General features: G+C 43.8%; 1 protein-coding gene across 1 annotated transcript in view; it reads right to left on the minus strand.

The window, feature by feature from the left end:
* Positions 1-27,514, minus strand: part of gmds (GDP-mannose 4,6-dehydratase) — a 153,786-nt gene that overhangs the window by 70,689 nt on the left and 55,583 nt on the right. Inside the window, exon 7 of the mRNA XM_018670909.2 lies at positions 19,966-20,093. Coding sequence (XP_018526425.1) covers positions 19,966-20,093 — 128 coding nt within the window. The remainder of the gene's footprint in view (positions 1-19,965; positions 20,094-27,514) is intronic.

Below are 27,514 nucleotides of genomic sequence, written 5' to 3' on the forward strand. Positions count from 1 at the left end.
ACACACACTCATACTCAGTGATGGGTACCTCTGTCTCTCCCTTCAGCAGACACATACACCTGTCTTCACTTAACCAGCATGTACACTGATAAAAGACTATTGTAAAAGCTCAGGGTGAAGCAGGCCTGCAGTGTATGTATTTAAGTAGGAGGGGAAAAAGTTTCATACAACACAGTAGAAAAAAAAGAGTTCATCGCATCCACACTCAACACTCACTCTAACAGCAGATGAATAAAGAAGAGTCACATCTTACCTGATGATGGGAGAGAGACACGGAGCAGACAGGAGGCCGGAAAAAGAAAGAAAAAAAGAAATTAGCATTTATAAGTTAACTGCAGTGACAAACCAAATATATTCACTGAGGCATGTTTCATTCATCTTACATTTTAGAGGAGAAGGGTTTACTGCAAATCTATTGTTTAAGAGGATCCATATCAGAAAAAAAAAATCCTACAAATATCCAATTATGTAAATAATTTATTTTTTATTTACATTTTTTTAGCCAGTAAAAGATCCCTTAGACATTTCACAAAATACCAATATAATGTAAGAGGAAACAATTTAATTATATTTGAAATAAATTAGCAGTAGTTTCCCTTTCCATAAACTGCATAGTTAATGGTTATTTATGTTTACCTAGTTAAAACTAATGTAGTCTTATACTGAGGACTGTCTATGACTAATACAAATGCGGTAGACAAAATAATACATGACAGATATTTTTTTTTATTTCATCTGTCATGAATGTAGGACTTGTAGGAATGTTAGGTTGCTGTACTGGACTACACTAGTATTGTACACTAGTATTGTGCTGTATACAATACTTGCTTCGGTCCAACTCTCTATACTGAAAAAGGAGCTGAGCAGAGGAACGATAACAGAGAGTGGGATCGGGATGATGTCACCACGGGTTACAGAGTAAAACGAGATGTCAGACAAAAATAATCAGCTCTAGGTCAACTAGATATTGTTTTGTTTTGTAGTTTCGTGTGTCGTAACTAAGGAGAGAATCACAGTCGCCACTTCGGTCAACATGATGTCAGTGGTCAAACAGCTCACACGCAGAGAGAATCACACATAGCTTCACCACAAACATCCACTCTGCTGCTCGCACAACACATCAATAATCACTGTCAGGTCTGTCTCGAGTAGCCTGGTTCCACCTCATTGGCCATGATTAATTGTCTAACATGTTTTCCCATGATTCTCAGCGAGGACGGGCCGAGACTGACTCCAGCTCGGCATTCTGGGAGTGGGCTCTGGCAGCGCTTCTCACCGGAGCCGTGACCTCTCTCCTTCCCTCCCTCGCCCGCCGCCCGCCCCTTTAACCTTTCCACTCTGCCCTCGGCGGGTCCAGGTTCAGGACGGGACTGGCAGCGGTCGGGTGAGGAGGAGGAGGAGGAGGACACGGCGGTGAGTTATAGTCCGAGCCGGGACGCGGTCAACGTGCCAGGATTTCTCATGCAGACTGAGAGGCATGGCAATTACAATTATAGCCAATAATTGAAGCATAATGAAGATGGATGGGGTCAACAGAGAATGCAGCGGGGTCGCATCACGGGCTAATTCACGGCGTATATCTCTAATAGCCTGGGTACAGCAGGTGAACAGGGCTAACCAGTGGACTCTTATTACTCCACCCATGGTGGTAATCATGCAAACAAACAGCATCTTTTATTGGTGCAGCATAAAAAACTTGACTAAAATAGTAAAAACTGGCTAGATTCAGAAATGTTACACACACAGGAAAAGAAAATGAGTCAGTTATGTAACATTTCCAGGCAAAAATCACACCTCAGATCCTTTCTGGAGTATCCAATCTCTCTTAATTGCCTCTACACTGTTCTCTATATGACTTTTACACTGTCCAGGTGCATATACACTAATCCACCTGCTGATTTATGTGCACTCTCATGCATCACCTCCATTAGTGTGGCAGCAGAGTTGAACTGGATATAGTTTCAGTGTGAAAGCACAGCCCAGCTCTGTCTAAAAACAGTTACAAAGCTGAGTTTGTGAGAAAAATATCAATGTACTGCTTTTGTTTGACCACCACAGAATGAATGTTAAAGTGAATAAATCCCTATTTATGCTTATAAATCAACCAACTACCAATCTATGATTTCTTGCATTGTGACTGCATGAAATATAATACGAAAATTTAAAAATATAATTGCCCTTTTTGTATGATTTTTCAGCAGGAGGTTTTCATGAAGTTTGGTGTTAGTATTTTTAATAACAGTTTACTTCTACCTACAACCTAGAATATTTCAGTATCTACTGAGAACTGAGTGTTGGTAAATTCAAGGGATTGGGATGGCCTGTACTTTTTTATGCCCTACTTACTGGTAGTAAGGATGTTGTACTACCTAAAAAAATGACACCAATGCTTGTGGCGAACTGTGGGTCAAGCTGCAAAAACAGCACCAAAATCCCCCTCATGCTTGGAAAAAGGATCTCATAAGCAGCGGTTGTGAAAATAGACAAGAGCAAGACGCGGATAACATGTTAATAAGTTCTAGTCTGTTCACAGAGTGCCGTATGAAACACAATAGGTCAGGTTTTTGTCCATAATCTGCGCTCAATCGGCCATAATCTCTTTATAACTCGGAGTAATGCCCAGTAATATGAACAAGGAATGAGTCTTGGAGCCTCTCCTCCGTGGGTAAATATACAACAACCTGGGAGCCGCGGCTCTCGTATCTGACCCATCTGAACACACTAACAGTCTAACACAGGACCATCTGTGGATCTTTGGAAGGACATTGATGCCTTATTGGCTTCCTGTGAGTGTGTGTGTTAGCTACAGTAAGCCTCCACCGTGCCCTGCCCAGAAGAAAGAGGGGAGAGTGGGTAGACTGGGGATTCAACAGCATCAATAGGATCCTGAACCCAGTGGTGGTCTGACAACAAGCTCATTATACAAGATTACATACACTTACTGCTTCCTAATAACTATTCTTCAATTAATTTTAGATAAAATGTTCTAAAATTTGTGTAAACAAGGTGCACCACATGGACACACTGTGCGAACTGGACCTGAACCCAGCTCAGTGTCAGTGTTTAAACTAAACGTTCCAAGTTAATGCGAACAAATATCCACTGAGCTGCTCAGAGGTTTCCTCATATCCTGCCCTAGCCCACACACACACACACACACACACACACACACACACACACACACACACACACACACAGACAATATTCTCCACCCCAAAATGGGCCCCCCTGGCTACTGTAGCAGTGTTAAACCATTCCCGTAGAAGTCGTGAGAGCCCGTCAGATCCCTCCAACAATGCCCTTTGTTTCTGTGTCCAGGCTGTATTTTTAAAAATGGCGTCTGGGCTCGTTTGTCAAATTTTGTATTTCTGTCAGCTCTAAAACTCCCCAGCTTTCCCCTGCTTGCTCAGACTCTGGGCGTACTTCACTGTGACTTTGCCAAAGCTTGTACAACTGCTTGGTAAAATAGTCCAAAATGCAGTCTGAATAGCTCGCCAGTGCGTTTTGGCACAAGCTGCCAGCATGTTTCTCCGACAGTGACCCACTGTGTTTAATATGGCGCTGCCTGCCAAGGGTCACTTTCCATTTGGCTTCAGCGCGCTGAGACTCAAACCGAGGAAGACGTGGAGAGAGTGAGAGAGAGAAGACGCAGACAGACAGAGCAGTCGAACCGGCATCTGCTGCTGTTTAAGCAGGAAACACCCTTCCTCTGTGACAAATAGACGAACACGCCCACCTCACACTTTTCCCCTAATCAATAATTCAACAGTGACCTCATATGAATATAAACAAGCTTTGAAAATTTAATAAGCACAACTTTGTCTAGCACAGCCAAACAGATGTCATGTGTCTGCAGTCTGTACTCAAAATATTCAAATCCTATTATACATTTTGTGCCGTTAATTCAAGCTTTGTCTGTGAAGATGTGGGAATGTAACACCCCGTGGTGTCAGCAGCCTGACACTGACTGCTCTAACTGTTTACAAAAGCTAATTCTCATGTCAAACTGAGCTCTTTCTCACAGCTCCTGTCTGCTTGTTCGCCTGGAAGACCTAATGCTACTCTGCCGCTTTCTGTCTCCGTCTACATCTGTCTTCCACTGGCAGTGATGGCTGCTTGGAGCGCAGCAGGAGGTCAATAACAACTTGTCCTCCAAGGCCTGATTTCGATCTGCTCCAGTACGGGACTGACGTCTGAGAACGAAAAACAGGGAGGAGACAGAAAACGGTCTGTGGTCTGAGAATGTGAGGACACACGACGAGGAACGTCAGAAGAGAACGGTGGCCTGGAAACTGCTCATTTTGGGTTTTCGAGGAGAGTGAGACAATACCGACTAAAGTTGAGAGAGAGACTTATACACAGACAGGAAGAGAGAGAGACTGACAGCAGAGTGGACAGTGATAAATAGCTTTCCATACAGGGGCCATCCATTTTCCAGAGGCTATAAATAGACAAGGCAACAAATTTGAATTTAAATTTGATGTGCTTTCCCTAAAACTTAACACTACATTAAAGGATGATTCCAGCTTATTACAATTTAGATCCTGTCCTCTAGTTTTGGCAGTTTTTATAAACATAAGAGTGAAACTAGATTATGTAAACCACTCATAAAGTCAAAGTGAGCACGCCCAAAATGAAGATTATAATCCTTCACTGTGTGTGCAGACAGTTACAGGAAGTACAGCAGGTCAGAGTTGATGCTAGAGGTCAGTCTGTGGTCTGATGGATGAAACTAAGCACAGATGAAGGCTGTGTGATGCAGCTGAGAGCTCTGGAAAAAAGTGTTTTGGTAAAGGTGAAGATCTGAGGACTGAAATGTCATTAAGAAAAAGTGAATACAATGATATTTTTGTTTCTATTTTAGCAATTCAGAATTATTCCGAGCTACAACTTGCTGTGGAATAACAGAAAACCCTTCACTACTTCACAACCCCACCTTTGTTTCCAACTGACTCAGACTAAATGAAGGCAGACCCCCAGCAGCAGCACCACCCAACCTATGTTACGTCTGTTGCCAACTGGAGATATAAGGGGCAAAAACTACAGAGTCTGAGGATGAGAAAGTGTATGTTTAAGTGTGTGTGTCTGGGATATGAATAATGCATGAGTGGCAGGTCTGATTGATGTGGGGTATAGGGTTTCCAGCCAGGCAGTGGAGGGGCTGTGTGTCCGTGCCCAAACCCCAACACACTGCACTGCCGACTTCAAAGGGTGTGGTCTGGACTCGTTCATATACAAACACAAAATCTCTCTCTCTCTCATATACACATACACGCAAACACACACTCAGATGCACAAACTCACTTACTCATTCAGCCACTCTCTGCTTTTAACACACACACACACACACACACACACACACACACACGCTCAACAACTTGCATAGATGAAGAAACACATTTGCACACTCTCTTTCCACACAAATGTGTACACACATACACACACAGTCTGGACTTCCTGTGCTCCCAAACAGGAACACACAGGGTGCTGTGTGCTGGACGGTGGGTCTGGGACTAGGGCGGAGGGAGGCCTGGCTTTCCACACCTGTGTTTGCAGCCGCAATTAGGGGCGCATGCTATTTTGGGGGCGGCGAGCATCCGTGCGCTCACACACACTCTGAAGCACACAGAGAGAGCTCTCAGTGGCGGAGGCGTACGGTACACGTAGGCTGGTGTTTGCCGTGCAGCAGCTCGTGTTTTCTCTGGTTAGAGAGTGTGAATGCCAGTGGAAAGCTCTTAATGGCCTGTAAATACAAACAGTCATATTTCCAGTTCCAGGCCATTAAAGAGCTCATCATGGTCTGCCCACGCAGATGACATGGACAGACAGCAGACCTCGAGGATATTAACTCAGCTAAGATCACAAACTTTGTCACCTGATCAACCCATGTTTCTCAGCTTTAAGTCACTGGCAAAAAAATACCTGAAGGAGATTGTTAGTGTAGTCAAATTAAACTCCACTGTTGCCTAAAGCCTATAATCCATGCAAATATTTACATGCAAACAATAACTGACTGCAGAGACAAACCCTCATAAAATTATATGGTCCCAACATCTGCAGAGCTCCTCAGCTTCTACTGGCTCATTGTTTTGGTTCAACAGCACATGAACCATCCAGTCTCTTTGCTCACATTGTCCCAGCAGCATCAGGCAGCTGTTTTCAGCAGATAAGCTCTGATAGACTTTCTGTACGCTGTCTGTCCAGCCCCAAACAGCAGACAGATAAAGTTAGCGGTTAGCTGGTGAAGAAAGAGGAACACGTAGCAGCGTAAGAGACAAGTATGTTTCTCAGGAGATGGTGGAGACCAAACCAGAGCTGAAAGAAGAGTTGAATGTTGAACTTATATTCATCAGGTGAACAAACACATAACTTCTGTTGCTCTGTGTGTGTCTGATGTACCAACAGGCATATGTTTGGCTCAACTCAAAGAAGGTGCTTTGTGTTAAATGAGCACTGGTCACTGGTCAATCACAGGGTAAAGCCTGGTGAAGCTAATTATCCTCGCCAGTCTTCTCAGCACATAATCACACACCTTTCTTAGCATCTATTCTATTCTAAATTTGTATCTGGTGTATTTTTGAATCCTCCCAGCCACGTGGCCAGCACATGAGAGACTACGCTACCCACCTCGCAGCATGTCACACCAGTCGGCAGCTCAACATCTCAGGGAATAAAACAAGCATGACAGGCTGTGACAGTCACCAATCTGCGAGGTCTATACTTTGAGGTTGCGCTGGTTTGGAGAGCAACGAGGCAAGCTATTGCGCTGTGAAAAACGTAAGATTTGTGAAGACGGGGAGTAAACACAGGCAGGGTGAAACGTGCTTATTCGTTCTCTTTCCTCCGCGCTCCCTCGCAATCTCGTAAACACACGCGCACGGTAATTACGTCTCATTAGAGCGCTGACGGCCTTTCATGTAGCTGCTGAACATGGCCACCGTCTCTCCCCTCTGGCCCACAGACATAAACAAACACTTCAGCTGGCCTGCCCCCTGGAGCCATGGAGCCTCTGCTCCACAATGGAGAGCTAGGGATTCCCCTCAGCCACGGTGCATGTCTCACTCCACAGTCCCACTTTTTCTTTCACTCTCATTCTGTCTCACACTTTTCTTCTGTTCCTTTCTTTGCTGTATAAGATGTGAAGGAAAACACCAAAGTGAGAGAAAGACTTTGAAAACAGAGAAAGAAAGAGGGAGACAGAAGTCAGAGAGCTGCCTGCCTGCTGTGGGTCGGTAATGATATAATGAGAGGACTGCAGTGTTTAGTGGGCGGCTCTTTTTATAGCAACTGTCAAGACAAATGTGCAATCATTCACTTTGATTGAGTGAGTGTGTGTGCACGCTTGTGTGCACGCATGTACGTGCGTGCGACAGCTCGACGCACATGTGTGCCGGGAAGCTGACTAAGGGATTGTGAGGTGGGTGAAAGAGAGGCGTAGAAAGTGAGGGAAAACCCAGAGGGAGGGAAGAGAAAGAGAAAATGGAAGGAAAGGATGTGACTAAAAGGAAAAAAGAAAAGTGTGGGGGGGGGGGCAAACACAGAGGTGTCACTGTAAGGGAGGGGAGAAAAAAAAAAAGTTAGCCCTGGCATTGAGAGAAGGGTCAGGGAGAGGTGACGGCCAGGTCAAGCTGAGGTCAAATAAGGTGCAAAACCAGTAACTCTGGGGCCAGTTTAGAATGAAAACAAACCGCCACTATCACTGCAGGTCACAGACAGGGCCTCCCCTCAGGTTACATACACACTTTCACACACACAGACACACACAGACTCTCATATTGCTGGGGCCACTTAATTAAAAAAGAGATCCCTGGCACTCCCTAAGAAAGTCCCACCTTCTAAAAGCAAATACGCAGCTCTCCGTCGCGGCTGTTTTAATAAGGATAGAGTTCAATACGAGCAGCGCTGAGTGAAAGCCTCATTGTGGCTCAGAGAGAGGCTCTGAACGCCATGTCAGTTCTCTCCTCATCCATCAGACCAACACCTCGACACAGCATTTCCTCACCAATTATACACTGGTCTCATACGCTGTGTGCTAGTGTGTTGTTGTCTGTCATTTCTTATAAAATCTACAGTTGTGTGTGAATATGTGTACAACAATATTAACACAAGTACAATGTACCGTTTATTACCATGACCCTGTTCCTCAAATTGCCTCCATGGCCTATTGCAAACATGTGTGTTTGTGCATGCCAGCATGTTTGCAAGTGTTAAATATCGGTGTGTGTGGGAGCTTGTGTGCCGTACAGGGACATATGCCCAGTTTAATATCATAAGCCTGTGTGAACGTGGATCTAATATAAGTCTAATATAAAACAGACAACATGAGGAAGCCATTTGGTGTTATGCGATGAGGGAAGACAGGCTTTCAGTGCTGTGACCCAACAAATGTTTCCATTCCATTAAAGCCATCAGGCCTGTTTGAAGTGGACTGGTTGGGATGCTGTCTCTGCCACGCTCAATAGACTACAGGCAGCTCTCAGCTCTCAGCGGGCCTGGCGGGAAAATGCCGCTTGGAACCGAATCTCTCCCTCTCTATACCTGGAGTTGTGTTCAGCTCAGTGCAAAACAACACAATCAGGTTGTTGAACAAGGGCAGTTCTGCATGAGCAGGGAGCTCTCAGTGGAGAGCAACAAGACAAAGGCAACAGTCATGAGTCGGGTTTGGAAAGAAACTGACCTCAAAAACTGACCACAAAAACAAGAGTAAATCAGGGGATAAGAATAAAAAACAAAAACAAATGAAATATAAATTCAGTGTTTTCAGTATGTGAGTGTCACTGGTGAGGGGTGTAATATACATTACTGTAGTGTATTTCTATAACTGTGCAAAATAAGAATTTAATAATTATTCATTTAAAGACACAAATGTATAAACTTAAAGATTTACATCTCAATTTATCAACTTGGGTATAATGCACAGCCGCATATACAAGTCTGATTGAGTCCTCTTATAGATGGACACATATTCTAAACAGATGATGTTTAAGGATGTATTTACACTGACACATGAGACATAGAGACATGAGAGTGGTATTGATCATCTCATCCAACTCTTAGGTGCTTTGGGGCTTTGTTTTCGTTGCACAGATCAACTACACTTTTATAGATTAATCTTGTTTATTAATCACAGTCTTAATATGATTTAAACAGTAGTGATAAAGCAGTATATGAAGCTTCTGAGAGTTTACTTGTGGTCTACTTGTGACCCAAATTTATAAACTAATATACATAACTCTGGCAGTGTGCTACAGAGACACGTGTGCAGGGGGACAAACTTCTAAAAAGAAAAAAGGCAGCATGAGAGTATAAACACTATATCATACAAAACACAAACATGCTTGCACATTCAAACTGATATTTTTCTCATGTGGACAAAGGGAGCTATTTATACTCAGAGCAAGTGATATTGATGTTCCCATGTACGCACACATATGCATACAGTTCAAATTCATGTGCATGTGCACTCAACACACAGTGCACACGCACAGAACGCAGAGTATCAAAGGGGTCAGTCACTCAGACAAAAATGTAATCGAGAAAGAGAGAGAGAGCTGTGAGAGAACGGAGAGAGCTGAGACTGTGACTGAGCTCTTGTGATATTTGGCTCGATTTCGACACTCTGCAGTCTGGACGGAGAATCTTCCCACGAGCCGCTCGACCGCCTGACAGAGCCAGAGACACACAGGAGAGCAGAGCGAGGGAGTGTAAAGGAGCGAGAGAGGAGGTCACCCACACATTCCAGTCCCAAAGAGCCGGCCAGACTCCTCAGACAATTAAAATGAGATGACCCACCTCCCTACCCCCTTAAATATCCCTCTACTCCATCAGTGCTGTCTGCTGGACCAGTGAAGGCTTCACTTCACTCCCTGACTTGCACTGATACTCCCTAAAATGTCACTATATGAGACCTGGCCTTTTCTGTGTGACAACACACAAGTGTACACACACACACACACACAAACGCCTGGGAGGGATTATTGCATTAGGGTGCCTCTCACACTTGTGCTTCCCAGTCAGGGAGTGTCTCAGCTTCACAAGGCAGCTGTGGACTCCCCACCTACTAGAGCTCTCTTTCTGTATTCAATAAAAATTTGCTGGCATCACTAAAGCTGGGTATCGAATTAATGCTTTTTTGGTGCAGGGCAAAATGTGGCTGCATATCAAAAGAGTATCAAAAACTGCCAAGAAAGGTCTGGAGCTCTAAGAAGAGTATGAGTATTTTATCTAGTTAAAGCAAGTTTATTGATAATGCAGCTTTCAACAACAAGGCGATTCAAAGTGTTTGCAAAGTAAGTAAATACATCTATTGAATATAAAGTAAGTAATATTTCATAGCACAGGACTGAAACTAGTTCTCTGGTCTCTCACCCCTACTCATCACCCAAAGCTCACACTCCTCCCCCCCTGCAGGGTACGGAGTCTTCCCACCAACAACCCCCTCCCTCCTGCCCCCTCACCCTCTCCTGCCCTCTCTCTCTCTCTCTCTCTCCTGCTCTGCTCCCTCTGTCCAGGTGGGAGGTATGACTCTCTGTGGGATTCCACCACAGACACACACACACACACACACTAACACACACCCGTCACCAACCAAAACCTGTCGAAACACAGCTCTGACACTTTAGCATGTTTACAACAATAAGTCAGTGATTTAGAAAACAAAACACAGCACAATTGCTGTCAGCCTCAGCCTTTATTTACTGAATACTGCATTGCCAAGCACTTAAGGTTAGGTAGGAAAATATTTTTTGACAACCAGCTATAGAATGTCATTGAATGTTTGGTCTGACTGTCAGTTTTGTTAGACTGTTCTTTGGTCAGATATTTCCTGATTTGAATCTTTGTGTTGTTGTTGTTGTTGTTAATTTTAGCCTCTATATATTTAGGTTTAGTTCTTTCACAGTGGTGTTGTGTTAACACAGCATTTAACACTGATGAAAGTAACAACTGGCTAATTCTGCTTTAAGAATTAAGTGTTCTTTGTAGGAAAACAGGTCTCTATCTTCCAAAGGAAGGTTTTGGTATCAGTACTGAAACTAAACTGTACTGGCACCAGTAAGGAAACGTTTCGATCCACTGGTTTTTCTGTGAAAGTTGCTAAAATGTTTTTGGCACAAAACAGGACTCTGAAATAAACAGCTGTACTTCAGAAACTAACTGAAAAACTCAAACTTTTAATTAACTTACTGTGCAAGATCCGGTGAGAGGAAGAAGATCAAGTTTCTTTGATAGAAAGCAACAAGGTTTATGGAAAATATGAACATTTAGAACATTTAATTCATTTCTGTTTATTTCTATGTTATTCTATTATAATTATGAAGGTTGGATTTGGGAGAATGAAAAATTTCTTGTCTTTTTTTTTCATCTTTTTGAGATGGGATCTTTTTGTTTATAATTTGAAAAAGTAAAATAAATCAATAAAAATGTTTTTCTAAAAAGAAAAAAGTTTGTCACTGGAGGTTTCCTTTCCTTAATGATTTATGTGCATATGTAGATACATCTGTGTGTCAGGTCTTTTGTATAGGTATGTTTGTGGAAATGCCTGTCAGTCTTCCTATATGTAAGTGTCTCTGCTTTCTACAGGGGCTCCCGGGAGGTGCAAAAAAAAAAAAAAAAGAAACTATCCTGCAGGCTCCATATGAAAGCTGAGGATTCTGCGTACAACACAAACAAAAAAAAAAAAAAAAAAAAACAATACAAACTTGGGAAAAAATACCAGATATTCTAGAGTACCACTAAAGCTCAGTGGTACGATCATGTCTCTTATTTTCTCAATTATAAAGATGTATTCTTAATATTTCGACTATAAATAACACAGGAAAATGCTCATACTGCAGAGTAAAGATTCTAATGGGTCCAAAAAGTTCTTTCCAACATGAAGGACTTTAAACTTTTCTTCTCTCCCTTAAGAAAAAAAAGAGACCTACACAAAGACAATCTTCATACCAGAGCCGTCTCAGTCGTCCAGCTGGACAGACGGCTCCAGTTTGTACTAAAAGGCAAAGACAACCACTACTTTGGCGTTTTCGACTCCTTCAGGCAGTAAAAGTCACTGGCATGCCATCTGTGAATTTATTATTAATATTTAGTTCCAACGATTTAAAAATAATTAGCACTCACAATCAATACTGCTATAAAACTCTATTAAGTCTGACATAAAAGTGCATTAGAACCTCCAAAAGTTTTTCTTAAACTGGAGGAGGAAGGTGATTTTGGTATACCATTTTTGCAGGTTCTTGACTTCCAATGTTTTATTGAGTGAAACAACCTTGAAACAGGAAAATAAAGTCATTATTGTGTCGCATTTAATCACCTTCAACGCCTACTGCTGTAAAAGAGGATAATAAGTGATAGTTGCTTCATCCTTAAGGGATGAAAAAGATCACAAACACTAAACAATATAGATTGGCTACAGGCAGATTTGAGTTTTTCCAGGGGACAGTTTTAAGTGAGTTTGGCAAAATATACTTTTTCAAATTACTGATATATTTTTTTTAAGCAAGTTGAGATCCAGTAGATGATTAAATAAATTAACTGTGGCAAAAAACTGTGACAATAGATGTGATAATAAAGTTGGAAGAGGATGATTTAGAGCTCGGTCTGATGCCATTTTTACAAAAACAAGAAATAGATAAGGAGATATTTCCTTCTCTTAATAAAAGATGCCACTGGAAACATTACTGTCAAGCTACATTAGAAAGAGGGTTTAATATTCTAATAAATAAATAATGTTTAAAGAGCAAATTGTTAAATTAGAAAAGAAATACAGTCATAAATTTAACTTGGTAACACACACAAATCACAGCTAATTATATGATTTTGTTCACTAATTGCAGGAGACAGCACAATATGGAGCAGTGATTGAGACTGTGATAAAAAATTGACAGGTTCTGACTGGAGGAGTGTTTGCACTATGGGGTTCACAGAGTATTGGAGATGCAAATCTGCTGTATTGCCAGTAGGAACACTGCAATATTGATCTTATTTGTAGAAAACTCCCCATTCAAGACAGAAAGATTTTCAAGCCTCGAGTAACCCCTCTGTCATTCCCTTTACCCGCTGCGATCCAGCCAGTCACAGCTTTGATCCAACTCTTTCAGCCAATCACCAAGAGCTGTGCTGCCAAATGCAAACTGGGAAGAAACAGACGGGTAAAGAGAAAAATGAACAGAACAGGAAAAGACAGAAAAAAAATCCCTGAAAATCCCTGAATCTCACCCCAGAAATGAGGACATCTCCCGGGTCAGGTTTCTATCTGTAAAGCTGCAGAGGTTTGCAGCTGAAATGTCGGGCCCGTACACATCCACGTAGAAACACACACAACCTCACACACTCTGCATAACCCTACAGTGGCCTCTTCACAAATGCAGTAACCCTAGAATCTCTGCTATCATGGATCTGCCTGTTATCTGTTCCTCCATTGTTAGAGCAGCAAGAGGGAGTCAGTTTTACACAATCTCCCTCTATTTATCTTCCTTCAGGTCTAATTTATGTGGACTGTGAAAATATTCAACATTTCGCTGCTCTGTGACTCCCCCCTGAACCTCTTTCCCTGACCCTCTGGTACGATGCCACAGTAAACACTCACCCCATGTCTGATGATTTAGGATTCTGGACACATGGGGGCAAGATGGGGCAAGAGTGCCTCCCTGGAAATCTATTTTAAGTCTCTCACCCAATTAATTATTCTTATCGTCATATCTCAACTCCTACAAGTTTGTATCCAAGTGCAGCTCTCGTCTGTCTACCTGTATATCTCATGCTTTTACTGACACAGCCAGTGTTTTTCCTTTCAAATATGAGTCCTTAACACAAAATAAATAAATGATTATCGTCCACTTAACAACACTGTCAACTACAAACAGTAGTTATGAGTCTTTGAGATTTCTGGGGCTCTTTAGTTTGGATTTTATTGTTTAAAAAAATAAATTCTGCCATGATGGCTGGAAATAAATATCACTGATACAAAAATCCAAAAGTACAGTCATGCCTCCACAAATCATAATTCGACCTTAAATGACTTTATGAGCAACAGAGGTTCAGAAATTCAAGATAAAGATACTTTGATAAGATTTAATAATCTTTAAAAAAACAGATACTATGACTCTGAATTGCAAAAGATTGAATCTAGAGGGAAAAATCCTCATTCTCATTTTGGTTTTATTCCAATTCTTGTCTTGACTTTTTATCACTGAAGTGTTTTCTGAGCTGTGATTGTCACAAGAAGAAAACACAGCTACTTGTGGCTGCATAGTGATGTGCAAAAATCAGTTTAAACTGATCAGCACTTTTTAAAATATCAGTTTTTTGTGGTGAAAGAAGTATTCAAATCCTGTACATAAACCAGTCGAGGCAGTGGTATTCCAGCAGCTCCAGTGTTCTGCTCAGTAAAATTACTGGTTTTGTCAGTGGAGTCTGGTAGTGATATACAGCGATGTTTCTGGTTAAACTAAAAGGATCCTACTCTTTAATAAAAAGCTCTATCTCAGTAGGAATCCTATCCATTATGTTGTCAGACACAATCTGAGCCTGTCAGTGACAAAGACAATGATTGATCGGATTACATTGCAAAAAATACAAGCAACTACCTCTGAGAACCAGTAACTGTTGGCACAGTTGAGTCAATACTCCAAAGACAGATTTTAGAGGCTCCGTGAAACAAATAAACCTCCTCAGACCTGAGATCAGACATCCTTATCAGTCCTTTAAAAGGCATAAAATGTTTTTGGCATCATGCTCTGTAAATGTATATGTTGCTGAAATAAGCCCAGTGTGTGTGTCTGTGTGTGTTTGTGTGTGTTTGTGTGTGTGTGTTCTTGCATGAAGCTGGTGGAGGTTCAGAGAGGTTTTATTACTCCGAGCCACAGGGGGGGTAAACCCCAGTTTATAGAGCTGCTGTTAAGGCTGTGGGTCGAATTTCACCTGCAATTAACGCCCGAAAACCTGCACACATACACACACACACACACACATAGACACACACAGACTCCATCCATGCACACAGCTGTTGTCGTTTACTCATCCTGCTTGTGCGGGATGCCAAGTCAACATGACAGTAGCTCCTGTCACAGTCTCTCTCTCACTGAATGATCGACGCTCAGCCTAACCCCCTGCAGAGCGCGCACACACACACACACACACACACACACACACACACAAATCTCAGGGGATGACATTATGATTATGCCAGGGTGGGTGTGCTGGGACATCAGGGGTTGAGGGGTCAGGGGGTTTGGATGTAGTCAGGAGGTTTTGGTGATGAAACTTAATGCTCCCTCTCCTCTGCCCTATTAGTTCCCATTTTAGCTCTTTACCACTCCAGCTGTGTTTATTAAAACCCTACAGAGCAGGCAAAGGTATTTATCAGCTCCCTGAATCACTGCAGTAAAGATCCCGACACGCACATAAAGGACACACACACACACACACACAGTTATCTATACCACAGAGTGTAACAAGGGGACAGCGCCCTCTATGACCTGACAAAATATACAAGTGAGTTTCAAGTTTGAACCCTGCAGCCACAAACGCAGCACAGAACAGGGACAATCATTAACGGAAAAATCAAATGTTGCACCAGCTGCACCTGTACTGATGATGTTGTGATATGTTGGCCAATTATGAACATTTGAGTTACTGTGAAACTGTGGTTTGAGAAGAGGACAAGACTGAATACCTTGACACATATAACACTGATATTATTTCAAAAGATGCAGCAAATCAGCTTTTTCCTACCACACAGGCCAGAAATGATATCTGCTTGTACTTTTCATGGACACAGATTGCGCCAAGTCTTTACTGTTGATGTCATAACTGTAACTGAACCGCAACAACATCAATCATCTAATCAATCATCAGCAACAGTTTTGACAATCAGTTTATAGTTTTGAAGCAAAAATGGAAAAATGATCTTCTTCCAGCTTTTTTATTTTCTGATCGTCATTGTTTTACAATTATAAACTGAATATCTTTCAGTTCTATACCTAATGATTTTTCAATTAATCAAGAAGCTAATCAACATATTAACTAATTAATTATTAGTTGTGTCCCTGGTTGGAGCTGTGCTGAGCTGACTTGGAGTGATTACAAGCTTCATAAATTGGTAGAAATATCTGGGCTTGTTAAGTTTTCTTTCTAACCTCAGTCATGTACAAAACATCAACACTATCAGACTTTAACATGCTCAACACTGACACATCTTCTGTCTGATCTCCACAGCCAAACATCCAGTGTCTGTCAAGTCTAAGCTCATGTCAAACAGTCTCTGAGAAAGATAATGAGGCCTTTCAGCGTGCTGAGTTTTGTTGGAAAAGCGCCTCAGCAACAAGTTCAAAATTTAGACATTAACGTCTAACTTACTGTACCAAGTCCCCGAACCTGCCCCCGCTGTCACCTCCCAAGCCAAAAACATGTGATGAATGGCCCACCACTCTCATCAATCATCTGTGATTGGCCCTGATCTGTGCTGTGATTGGCTAATTAGCCTCATCTGTAACCATTACTGCACAGAGAGGCAGCTGCGACACACAAAAAAAGGATAAGAAAAATAAAGGAGGTGAAAAATGACACCATCTGGGCTGTCCTGTCACCTCGCTGCCTCCACACAATGCCAGGAATCAGACAGCTACCGCCACACAGGGGCAACCACACACACACACACACCTGAAGATCAGAATTTCACAGGTAATTATATTTTGAAAATAAATATGCGAACAAGACAAGAGCAGGGAGGAGGGGTGGTCGGGACTGTGTGTCAGCGGGTCAGCCACGTCTCATCTGGCAACAGTTTCTGGTCCGCTATAGCAGCGAGGAACAGCAACGCTAGCTCCAGTCAGGGGAAAAATAAGAGCCGGTTATTAGATGTCAGAGGGAAATATCTGGTAACTGGGTGGTAACTGCTCGCCAAATGAGTGCCGGACAAGAGGGAGCAACAGTTTGGTGGAGCGCTGATCCAGTGACGCAGCTCTTCAGGAGTACAAAACACTAAACAGTGAAAGGTTAAGAGGCGGGAGGGACATGAAGAATAAAAAGCACAAGGCGGGAGAGGAAACGGACAAAAAGACAGAGAGAAAGTGAAGCAGGATGGAGCCCGAGGGGAGAGAAAGGGCCAAAACCACTAGGCCGACTTCTGCTCCTGCTCCCTCCCAGCCAGCTCTCTTCTCTACACAGGAAATGGCTCTCTGGAGCAAGAAGGGGAGGAGGTAGGGGGGGCTCCAAACAGCTGTGCCCACCACGGGCCAACTCAGGGTGGGGGCACAGGCTGAGAGGAGAGGAAGGAGTAGGGAGGAGGGCAGTCCTTGGTAAAGATGGCCGACTCCTGTGTCTTTATCTGCTCAGACGGAGCCTTTAGTGAGTGATTGCTGTGGGTTTCCTTTTCTCCTCATATTCAGATATTTGTTCTGTATCGCCAAATCACAGTGAACCGCACACAGAAAAAAAGATCGTCCAAAGCTTAACCCCTTTGAGGAAAATGAGATCAGGAGGATTTAAATCATTTTATCTACTGATTTTATACTAGAGCATTCGGCTCCCGGCATGTATTCCATAATACCATAATAGTAATAAAGGGCTCCATTGAGAGAAGCCGGGCTGCTCCAGGTCTGTCTGCCTGCCGGGGACGGACACCCGATACCCGCCTGAGACGATGCCCAGCTAGCCGCACGCCTTCAGACGTCGTTAGAGCAGACACACAGCACGCCCCTCCTGCCACCCGCAATCTATCCACAGCCAATTACAAGCAATTTCCCTGTCCTGGGTGGGGTGAGGAGAGGGAGAGAGAGAGAGAGGGGAGAGGGAGGAAAAGCAGTTGTCAGCCTAAAGCAGACACACATGGTTCTGTTTACAAATTGCCAGTTGTTTGGCTTTGCCATGGTAACATACTGCTGACGCTGGCTGGCTGGCTGGATATTTCAAAGTGAGACAGAGTGAAGCAGAGGTGGGGGGGCAGTGGTGACAGTCACAGTCTTTGATGGTCTGCTGGGTGGGGTGAACTTTCAGCAGGAGAGATGGTTCATTTATGCATAATGTACAAACGTCCTACAAACACGCGTCTGTTTGCCGCCTCCTCCTCCTCCTTCCTCCTTCCTCCTTCCTCCTCCTCCACCTCAGTTCCCCTCAGCACCTCGAGCTTCTGTTTGGCTTCCCGAAATCCGCCTTTCCGAAACTGGAGACGCGCGGCAAGGAGGTGCCTGATTCACCAGAACTGGAATGTCGGCGGTTCCCACAGGAAACCTGGAGCGTCTCAAGCCAGGGTGCCCTGGACAGGCGAGCGCACGCACACACACATGCATAGACGCACAAATCCAGCTACACAGGGTTTGCACATACAACACATAAGTACACAACTGGTCAGTCAGAGAGACCTAACATAACACGATGAAGAAACCTGCTGGATGTGATTCAACTTCCAGCATTTTTGTCAAGAGTAAGAATCACTCACTGTGTTACAGTGAAGTGGGCAAAACCTGCATTATACTAATTCAATCCAGAATCCATCTGAAACTGGAGTTATAGATGACTTCTTTACCCAATTTCTTGCCCTTGCTTGACGCGACATTGGCTGTACTACTTTTCCATAAAAACACACCGACCCTGTGTGTGTGTATGGGGTGTGTTTGACTAATTTTTAGTACTCAGTCCGTTTCTTTTATTTCTCCCAGTTTGTCACATTTATCCTCTTGTTTCTGCACATTCATGAAGTGGAGAAACAGTATCAGGATAAGCGTAAATTGTTAACTGAAGCTGAAACACTGTCAATGCCACGTGGAAATCCAGGGGAGGATTTTTGTATGTAATTGTGCTGCTTCTAAAATTGACTCATTAGTGGCAGACCTACCTGTCACCTCATATTTGTCTGAGAAAAATGACTTTTGGGACTTCTACCTCCAAAACTGCATCAGTATGACAATGTATTTTGTCAGCTGTGAATCTGTTTGCATGACAGCAAAGCAAAAATCACACAAATGGATCCTTTTTTAAAAACAATAAACTTTTGTGCTTCCATTTTACCAGTCTCAATTGAAGTCAGACTTCCTACCACAGGAGGGAAAAATTATTCATTGTGGTTACAGTTAGATATGACTGAGCGAGCGAAAGTCTTCCCGATTCGCTGACGCCATTGACGCCTCCGCACCCCGCCTAAACAGCGCGAACTGCCGATTCACTACCTCCCTGGTCTGACGCAGTGACCCCACACTGTGCTCTGCAGCGCTTCCCCGCCATAACCTCCTCACCCCGACTCCCATCTCAAAGAGCACCCCCTACCACCTCCGCCACCATCACCTCCTAATAATAACACGGTCCGCTGCGAGGGGTCTGCTGTCAGACATGGCAACCCGTCGAGTCTTTCATCTCGGCAAGCCACACACACATGTTCCAACCTTAACCTATCGCACACTTTGACACACACACACACGCACACACAAGAATGTGCGCTTCCTTACACACACATGCGCCAGGGGGAAAAATGCACACATTCAGAAACACTGAGCTCCGTCTGCTCCTGGACGAGGCGACCCCACTGTTCGTTTCATCTCCCCACTCCTTTCTCTGCTTGCTGCTGGCACCATTACGTTAACACAAACACCGTATTTCTGTCATCGTCCCCAGGACGCGGCGTTCCTTTAATATCTCTCTTTCTTCTGCGGGCGTTCGGGGAATGGTGATGGGGGCCTGAAGGGATCTGGGACATGGGTGAGTTGTGGGAAACCAGAGTGAAGTCTGTGGCCTCACAGCGTGCGGCCCTCTCTCTCTCCTCCCGCTCCCTCTCTCCTTCTCTATCTCTGTTTCTCTTTTGGCAGAGAATCATAGGAGGCTTCATGCAGATCGCATATTGTGGCCTCAAATGATCTGGGAAAACATGCCGTTGATGCTATGCGCACATCTGAACCCTGTTCAACTCTGAAGCAGTGCACGCACAGTTTGTGTGTGTTTCTCTGGAATTGTGTGTGGTTATGGTGTGTGTTTTACCTCCACGTAGTCTTTGGCGTGGCCCCAGTCCCTCTTGGAGTCCAGGTTGCCCAGGCTGAAGCTCTCCAGTTGGCCCAGGTGAATCTTTGCCACAGAGCGACTGATCTTACGCGTCACAAAGTTTGAGCCTAAAACACATACATTAAAAATGCTTTGTTGGCATCTTCTGAATTCAATTACAGTTTACATGGGATATAAATATCACAGAGTTTCAGCATGGTCCAACACACACAAACACAGATTGGTGGAGGAACATGGAGCAGATAAGTGAAATCATGGCCTCCTCGTTGAAAGCAGAGTTTAGAGATTCCTACCAAACTTTACAAAACGCTCCATCACCACACACACACACAGACAGCCTTCCAAACCTCCACTGCTGCTCCAAGTCCCCTTTAGCCAAAGTAAAAACTCAAGCAAAAAGCCACCCTGAGTAAAATCAATTCTTTACCACCTCACATTACAGCCCCTAGATCCTTTTAGATTCCTTCTCTCTCATTTTCCCCTTTAATTCGATGTTTCGGTGTCAAATCTGGGCTGGAAGCCAAGTTAAATCTCATAGCATCAGTCTGTCAACACCAAAAAAAAAAAAAAAAAAAAGTAACAGGGAAGTTCCACAGAAAAAAATGTCAACCAAACAGGACCACCCCTGCTCTGCCGGTGCAGTGTCCAGTCCAGAATCACCGCATCGACAGCGGGTATACATCTGCCAGATCGCCCAGTGGTGCGTCTCATTCCGAGCAGACACATGTGGTGATATTATCTGCGGGAAAACAAACGAGCTCCTAATGACTATTTCTGTGCCACTTGCAGGGTTAGAGAAGTCTTTGGGTGTTTTGGCGGCACATTGAGAGCCGGTGTCGTGTTCTCTATCCCTGCTGCGGGGGGAAAGATGCCGTGGAGAGCCTGTGAATAAATGCTCCAACCCTCCAAACCAAACACAGCATTATACTGATGGAAATCAACACTAAATATTAGGGTGTCATGACTAATAATGCCACCATCTTGGTTGAAACAGCCTATTAGAGCTTGAGGGGTTTAACTCTGGCTGGGTTCCCCTTGTCTTCTGTTCAAAAGCCAAAATGGCAGATATGTGGGGATATGTGAAAATATAATTTCAAAGGAAAGCTTGAAGCTTGCATCAAAGAGTCGGCTATTTTTAGCTCACACAACATCTCCACTGTACATAAATCTCCCACAACCTTGCGTGAACCTCTTCAAGACCTCTTAAGTGCTCCTACATTCTGCTTTTTAAACTCATCATGCTTGAGATGAATGTTGCCTTTTAGCTCTGCGCCCATCCTGGCCATAATAGCGTGGCTCTGTCTCGACACTGTATCACTGTTGCTCTGACATGGAGCAGAGCCTCCATTTAGACACAGGAAAATCCCATGAACCCAATCATGCGAATGCACCAAATTTGTAGTAATTATTTCATAGAAAAGCGACAGCCCTGGGCAGGCTGAGTAAAAACAGACCAGAGGAGGTTAGACACGCTTATTTGAGAAAATACAGCATGTTGTGTGTTGGTAGCGGGTCACGTGGCCCCTGTGTCAACGCTACTTTGTCGCCATGTTGAGTTAAATGAAGTTTAAACGAGGTTCTGAGCGGACTTAAGACTTTCTACAAACTCTAATATCAAATTAAAACAAAAGAGCTAAAAATGTTTGATCAAAGTCGTCCATTGTTCTCTTTAAATCAATATTAGTGACACCTTTATTAGGAAATAGCAAGTGTTTACAGAGCGTAGATAAATTGCCGATGGAAACCCCCTCTGATGTCAGACCTGTCCTGTCTTTGCATGATCGTCTCATCTGGCCTCAGGGCCGTTTTCCAACCTGGCAGGTCATCTGTTCTGGCAGGCATCACCACTCCTGCTAACTGTAGTCAAATATTAACCAGCAATTATTCATCTGCCACTGATGTGTCCGTGATTGTCAGCTTTGCTCTTCATCCACATCAGCTCTTAGACTCTCATCAAAGGGCACACACACACACATATGAACACAGCAACATGCTCATGCCATATCTAAGAATGGAACGATTAAGCAATTAATCTATGGAGAGAAACTTCATCGACAACAACTTTACAGGGGAACTCCACCGATTTCACACATGAAGATCAGTTAAGTAGACATGGTGAGGACTACTCATCCAGAAACAGATTTATAATTGTATAATTTCTGAAGCTCTGAGGGAACTTTCTGGAAAGGTTTGAGAGGCATGAGTGCTGTTGAGTTGCACTGTGTGTGTGTTTGGTTTAAGTCCTTACTATATTTTTCTATTTTAAAACATTACAACCCACTGTTCTTCCAAGCCTTATTTCTTGTTTTGTATTCCTCTTTGAAATTTAGGAAATTCATTTGTCAGTTTTGACATTAAACATCTTTTCTTTTCTTCAATGTTTCTCTGTTTTATGTCATTGTAAAATAAATATATTTGAGATTTAAACTGTTGAGCAGACAAACCACACAATCTCAAAATTTCACTCTGGTTTTTGAAAACTTGTAATGGGATCTATTTATGTTTTAGATTAAATTATTAATAAAAAATAATCAATAGACTACACAACAATTAAACTGTCATTAGTTGCAGCCATCCATACATCATATATTAGGACCTGGCAGGAGTGAGGCAACGTAACAAGACCCTGGATTGGTAACTAAAGTAAATTGGAAGGCAGAGGTTTGATTTGATCCAACATCCAAGGGAAACTAAAGTTTGCAGGTTAAACACAGGTTGTCAAAACTCTGCAGAGCCGAGTTGGCTCTTAAAAAGGTGGCAGAGTGATCCAGTGTAGCACAGTACCCCCAATCAGTAATAAAGTCCATTATTTCCCCCCCAAGCACACCTGTAGCCTTCTTGTAAAGCTCACACCTCTGTTTGGAGTGGCTCTGCTCCCTGCCTCCTCTAATTGGTGCGGTGTCGACCAGAGCGTGGGCCTAATGGACCGGCCTGCCTGGCTGTGGACAAAGCCTACTCTGTTACTGGCCCGGGTGTTAATGTGTTTCCTTTACTGGCAGCGGCACCGCAGGACAACCAGAAGGAGGGGGTGGAGGCAGGGGAGAGGAGCCAGGGGGGCTAACAGGAGGTTTCGAACCCAAGCGGGCCAGCGGTGGACGTTTAACCTTGCCCGCAGCCCGGCGGAAAGTCTAATAAAACCACGGGCCGTGAAAACTGAGCAGGCAGCAAAACCCATGCCAGAAACTGACACTCACTCTCTTTCTCTCTCTTTCTCTCTCATTCTCACTTAACCGTCTCTTTTCTTTTTTTTTCCATCATTCCTTTTCATTTTTTGGCCAGAGAAGCAACAGGAAAAACGTAACACACGGGCTTCGTTGGCACAGCTGGACCGAAGCATGGGGAGAAAATAGGGGGGAGGAGGGTGAGGAGAAATGTGCAGCGATGTCTCCCATCCAGAGCCAGGCCATGTGGGCCCAGACAGGATGGGGACGGGAGCTGTCGGCCAGGGGGCTCTGGCCTGGGGGAGTCAGGGAGGGGACTGTGGGTTTGAGGGGATTTTGGCTTGACTGGCCCTGGTTACTCAACAGATTCTGTTGAACCATGTTGCTAAAGAAAGGTGACTTATGAAGTCTGTCTTCAAACTGTGTGACGGCCCTGCCCTTACACACTCAGACCTCAAGATGTCTGACTCACACTCATTTATATTACTGTCTGTGAGTGTATTTATGGGCATTTACTGATTGAGATTCAACCGCAATGTGATTTATTTCGAATCACCCTTCTGTAACATTTATTTTCAAGATATAATGTGTGGTCACGGCTCAGCCGAATGGTGCATTAGCCCTGGAAAAACTGAAAAGCTGAGTAAATTCAAGTCTCGAATCATGTCAAACATTCATAAAGTTGATCTTTAATGTAACATTTGCAAAGGTAGAACATCCACTTCCTTCCTGAGCCAAGTCTCCTCTTCCAACTTTAGACCTGCCGTATGTTTTTCATCACCACATAATTCTGTTCCAAGATGATTTGCGGGACGTTGCTAAAGTTTTCTCTTTTCGTAATAAAAATGTGGAATGACTTGGTAACCCAGACTGTTTTAATGAACCACATTCCAAAAACAGGACTGCTTACTGGATTGCTTACTTTTCTAAAAAAAAAAAAAAAAAAAAAAAAAAAAATTCATTCCAAGTATTTTCCAAATAGTTGACAGTTGAGTCATTTCTCGTCGCGAGCTTGTCTGGACTGGCAACGTTCTGAAAGTGGCAAAGAAAAAATAGCCGAGACATAATTCGGACTGCCACAGGGTTGTCATGGAAACCCTCAAGTTACCTCAATGCAGAGTTTACACACCTGTTTTGGAATTCAACCAGAACTGCAAATCCCATAATCCCACTCTGTCTTTGAGCAATGGCCTTGGGGAGTGAAAGGCTTTGTGGCAGATTTGAAGTGAAAAATGCAACCCTTAATTTCCATCTCCACTCCCACACCTTTAAGGATTTAGTTAGACTCTGAAACCCTGTTTACATCAAAAATGAGCACGTTCTCATCTCATACCCATCTACTTTATCAGAGCTGAGTTATGAACAAAACACCTGACTTGCCGGAGCACTGAGTGATTCTGCAGGAGGAATCTTTCTCGGGTCGGGGGTTGGCCAAATTCCACCCCGGCCAAAGACCTGTCAGTGTCTGCCATCGCGGTTATTGCACAATTCACATTCTGATTGATCTCTGGAGCCTTGACGAGGGGAGAATATTTGCGTTACATCCAAGATATGTGCTTAGATATGTGGTTATGCGCTCAGCTCTGCCAACACAGCGTCTATTCACACCTGACAGACTGCTGTCCTCATTCTGGACTGACTCAACTGACAGGGAGGGCGCAGACAGAAAGAAATGTGATGCTAGGAGGATTGGAATGGAGCTAGGAGGTTGCAAAGACAAAGAGCAAGAAAGTCACTTATTATTTTTTCTAATTGGGTGTGATGCAGCAACATGGATGCACGGCACAGGGTGTGCAAAGGTGTGGGGAAAGAAAGGGAGGGTGTGGAGAAAGAGAGGGGAGTAGATGATACATGTTTTTCTTGAGTTTGAAACACCGAAAGCAACACCTCCACACTGCAGAACAGAGAACGAGTAAGACAAAGTGATTCACTCTAGTATCGAAAACAAAGACGTAATTGTGTCTGGCAGCATCCCGTAGTTCAGTTAAATCAAAACACCATAGAGCAACATCTTGGGGTTTGGTAGTCCTCCTGCAGGGCTCTGATGGGGCCTGGCCAAGGCTGAGAGAGGCGACAGGGTGCCTTCAGCTCGCAGTACAATTAGCGCCTCTCAAAAGCAAGCGCTCAGTCAACAAGATTCTTGGTTACCATGGTGACCTGGGACAACAAACACAACATTTGAGGGCGGCGATGGGGATGAGTGAAGGTAGAAAACCTCAACACCCACGTGACGCGTCTGCCGCCAAGTCAGGCTGAGCCAGAGGGAAGCACCTTTGTGGGCCACGTGACACAAGGTGGTGGTAGGCATGGAGGGAGGAGAGGACTCTGTCATCAGCTCTGCTCCGAGGCGTCAGACTCTGCTCCGACTCAGACTCAAGACCCGACGAAACGATAAAGACCAAAAGCACAAAAAGGGCCCGCTCCGTGACGAGTTCCACCTGACGAGATATCACCAAATCCCCTTGACGCCTCCTGACCGAGTCATTCCCATCTGAAGATTTCCTTTAAAAATAACCTCTCCAATAAATGGATAACATATCCTCTTACAAATCTATCATGCGATCTGACCTTTTGGGCCCAACCTCAACAAAAGCAGAAAGATGAAGCTGTGGCATGTAGAGGCTGAGCGGCTCTATGTGTGCATGTGTGTGTGTGTTTTAAGGGGCAGCATTGACTTTGGCAGTGCTATTCTAACTTCCCCAATGCTAACTGGTCTTCTCTCCTAACATAACAGTATATTATTCTATACTGCCAAGCGTGAACCACAGAGCTCTCAGGGTGGAGAGATGGATGGGACTTCCCCAAATAAACCAGGGGATTAGCCTACAACTGGAGCTGGTCAGTAGTAGCAACGGTGGATACGCACACAAAACATATTACTGTGCTGATTTACTGCCTAGCCTTAGATCAACATACCGCTAATAACTATATATTAGACTTGGGTTTGGTCTTTTATTGTCAAAATGAGATTTTGAGGTGCTGTATGTTTGTTGAAAATAATGACCAAATAAACATATGAACTGGTTATTTGCACAGATTTCACTGCTGATCACTCTTGCCAAGAGACTGCGGAGCACTGCACTGTATCATATGTCAAAGCAATATGGAGTCTATTTAGCACCCCTGCTAACGCTAATCCCCCTCTTCAGAGTCAGTGTGAGGGCTGTTTGTTATGGCTAATAACTAAGCTAACGGAAAGGAGCTAGCCACGGTGTGAACCAGCCGGCAGATGCAGGCTTCTGTTTGCTTTGCTTCACGCTGGATTTCCACCGCGTTATTTTTCCTTCACGACCGTCCAATTCCGACCTTTTCGCTGCAGAACAATGGGGAATGCTCGTTTATTGGTTGAACCGTCAGGTGTTTACAGGAACGGTAAGAGAAACCAGAAGCACATTCCTGCTGGGATTAAGTCATCCTCTGTGCCGTAAGAGACAGAGCTCCTTGTTGAAATCCTACAGAGGGACAGTAAGTCTGAGGTTGGTGTTTAACTTCACTATTCCCTCTCCAGCCATTCCCGGCAGTCACCAGACCATCCTATGTGACACACCACACCACGCCACACTGCGCTGTGGAGACGATTGGTCACTGGTAGGTCACTGTAGCAGACGCCATGAGCAAGTCTAAGTGAGCTTGTTATTAAAGGGAAAAACTTCCTCATGAAAGCAAACATCTATTTGTTTCTCAAACACAAGACACACACACACACACACACACACACACACACACACACATATCCACTGGCACCCTGGGAGGATGACATCACAGCTTTTCCTGTGTGTGGGAGGGGGAACGGGGGAGTGGTGATGTCAGGGTCACCAAAACTGACATCATTGACTTCCTCCCTCGTTACTGACTAATAATTCAGAGGTACAAACCGTGTGGTGGGGACAGGAGGGGCGGCTTAACAGGTGATGAATAAGCTTTTATCTGTCTGCACCACAAAGTGCGTTTACACACGTAGGGACGGCGTTCAAGAAACACTACACAGAGATGTTCAGGGTGTGGCTGATGAAAGTTAATCTGCCTCTGGTGATCTGCAATATGCTTCTTCTTTGGTGATGTTATTGTTTTGGTGTTTTGGCAAGCAATATACCCAGATCACCTGGGAATCAAAGAGAGGAGCCACTGGTGTGAAATTAAACTTTTGTTTCACCCATTTTCTGAGTGTTTTGTTAGTTTTGAGAGGCTTTCTCAGTTGATTTTTTGCCAGACAGATCTACTGTATGTTGTGTCCAAGCTCCACACTACTCATTAGTCCCTGTATGTCTATTTACTGAAATAACAAGAGTATGGATCAGCCCTAAAAACTCAGTCACTGTTTGGGTTAAGTTTACATTCATATTTCAAGTAGCCGTTGTGCTATTATA

The sequence above is a fragment of the Lates calcarifer genome, linkage group LG17 (assembly GCF_001640805.2).
Source record: "Lates calcarifer isolate ASB-BC8 linkage group LG17, TLL_Latcal_v3, whole genome shotgun sequence".
Classification (NCBI taxonomy): Eukaryota; Metazoa; Chordata; class Actinopteri; family Centropomidae; genus Lates; species Lates calcarifer.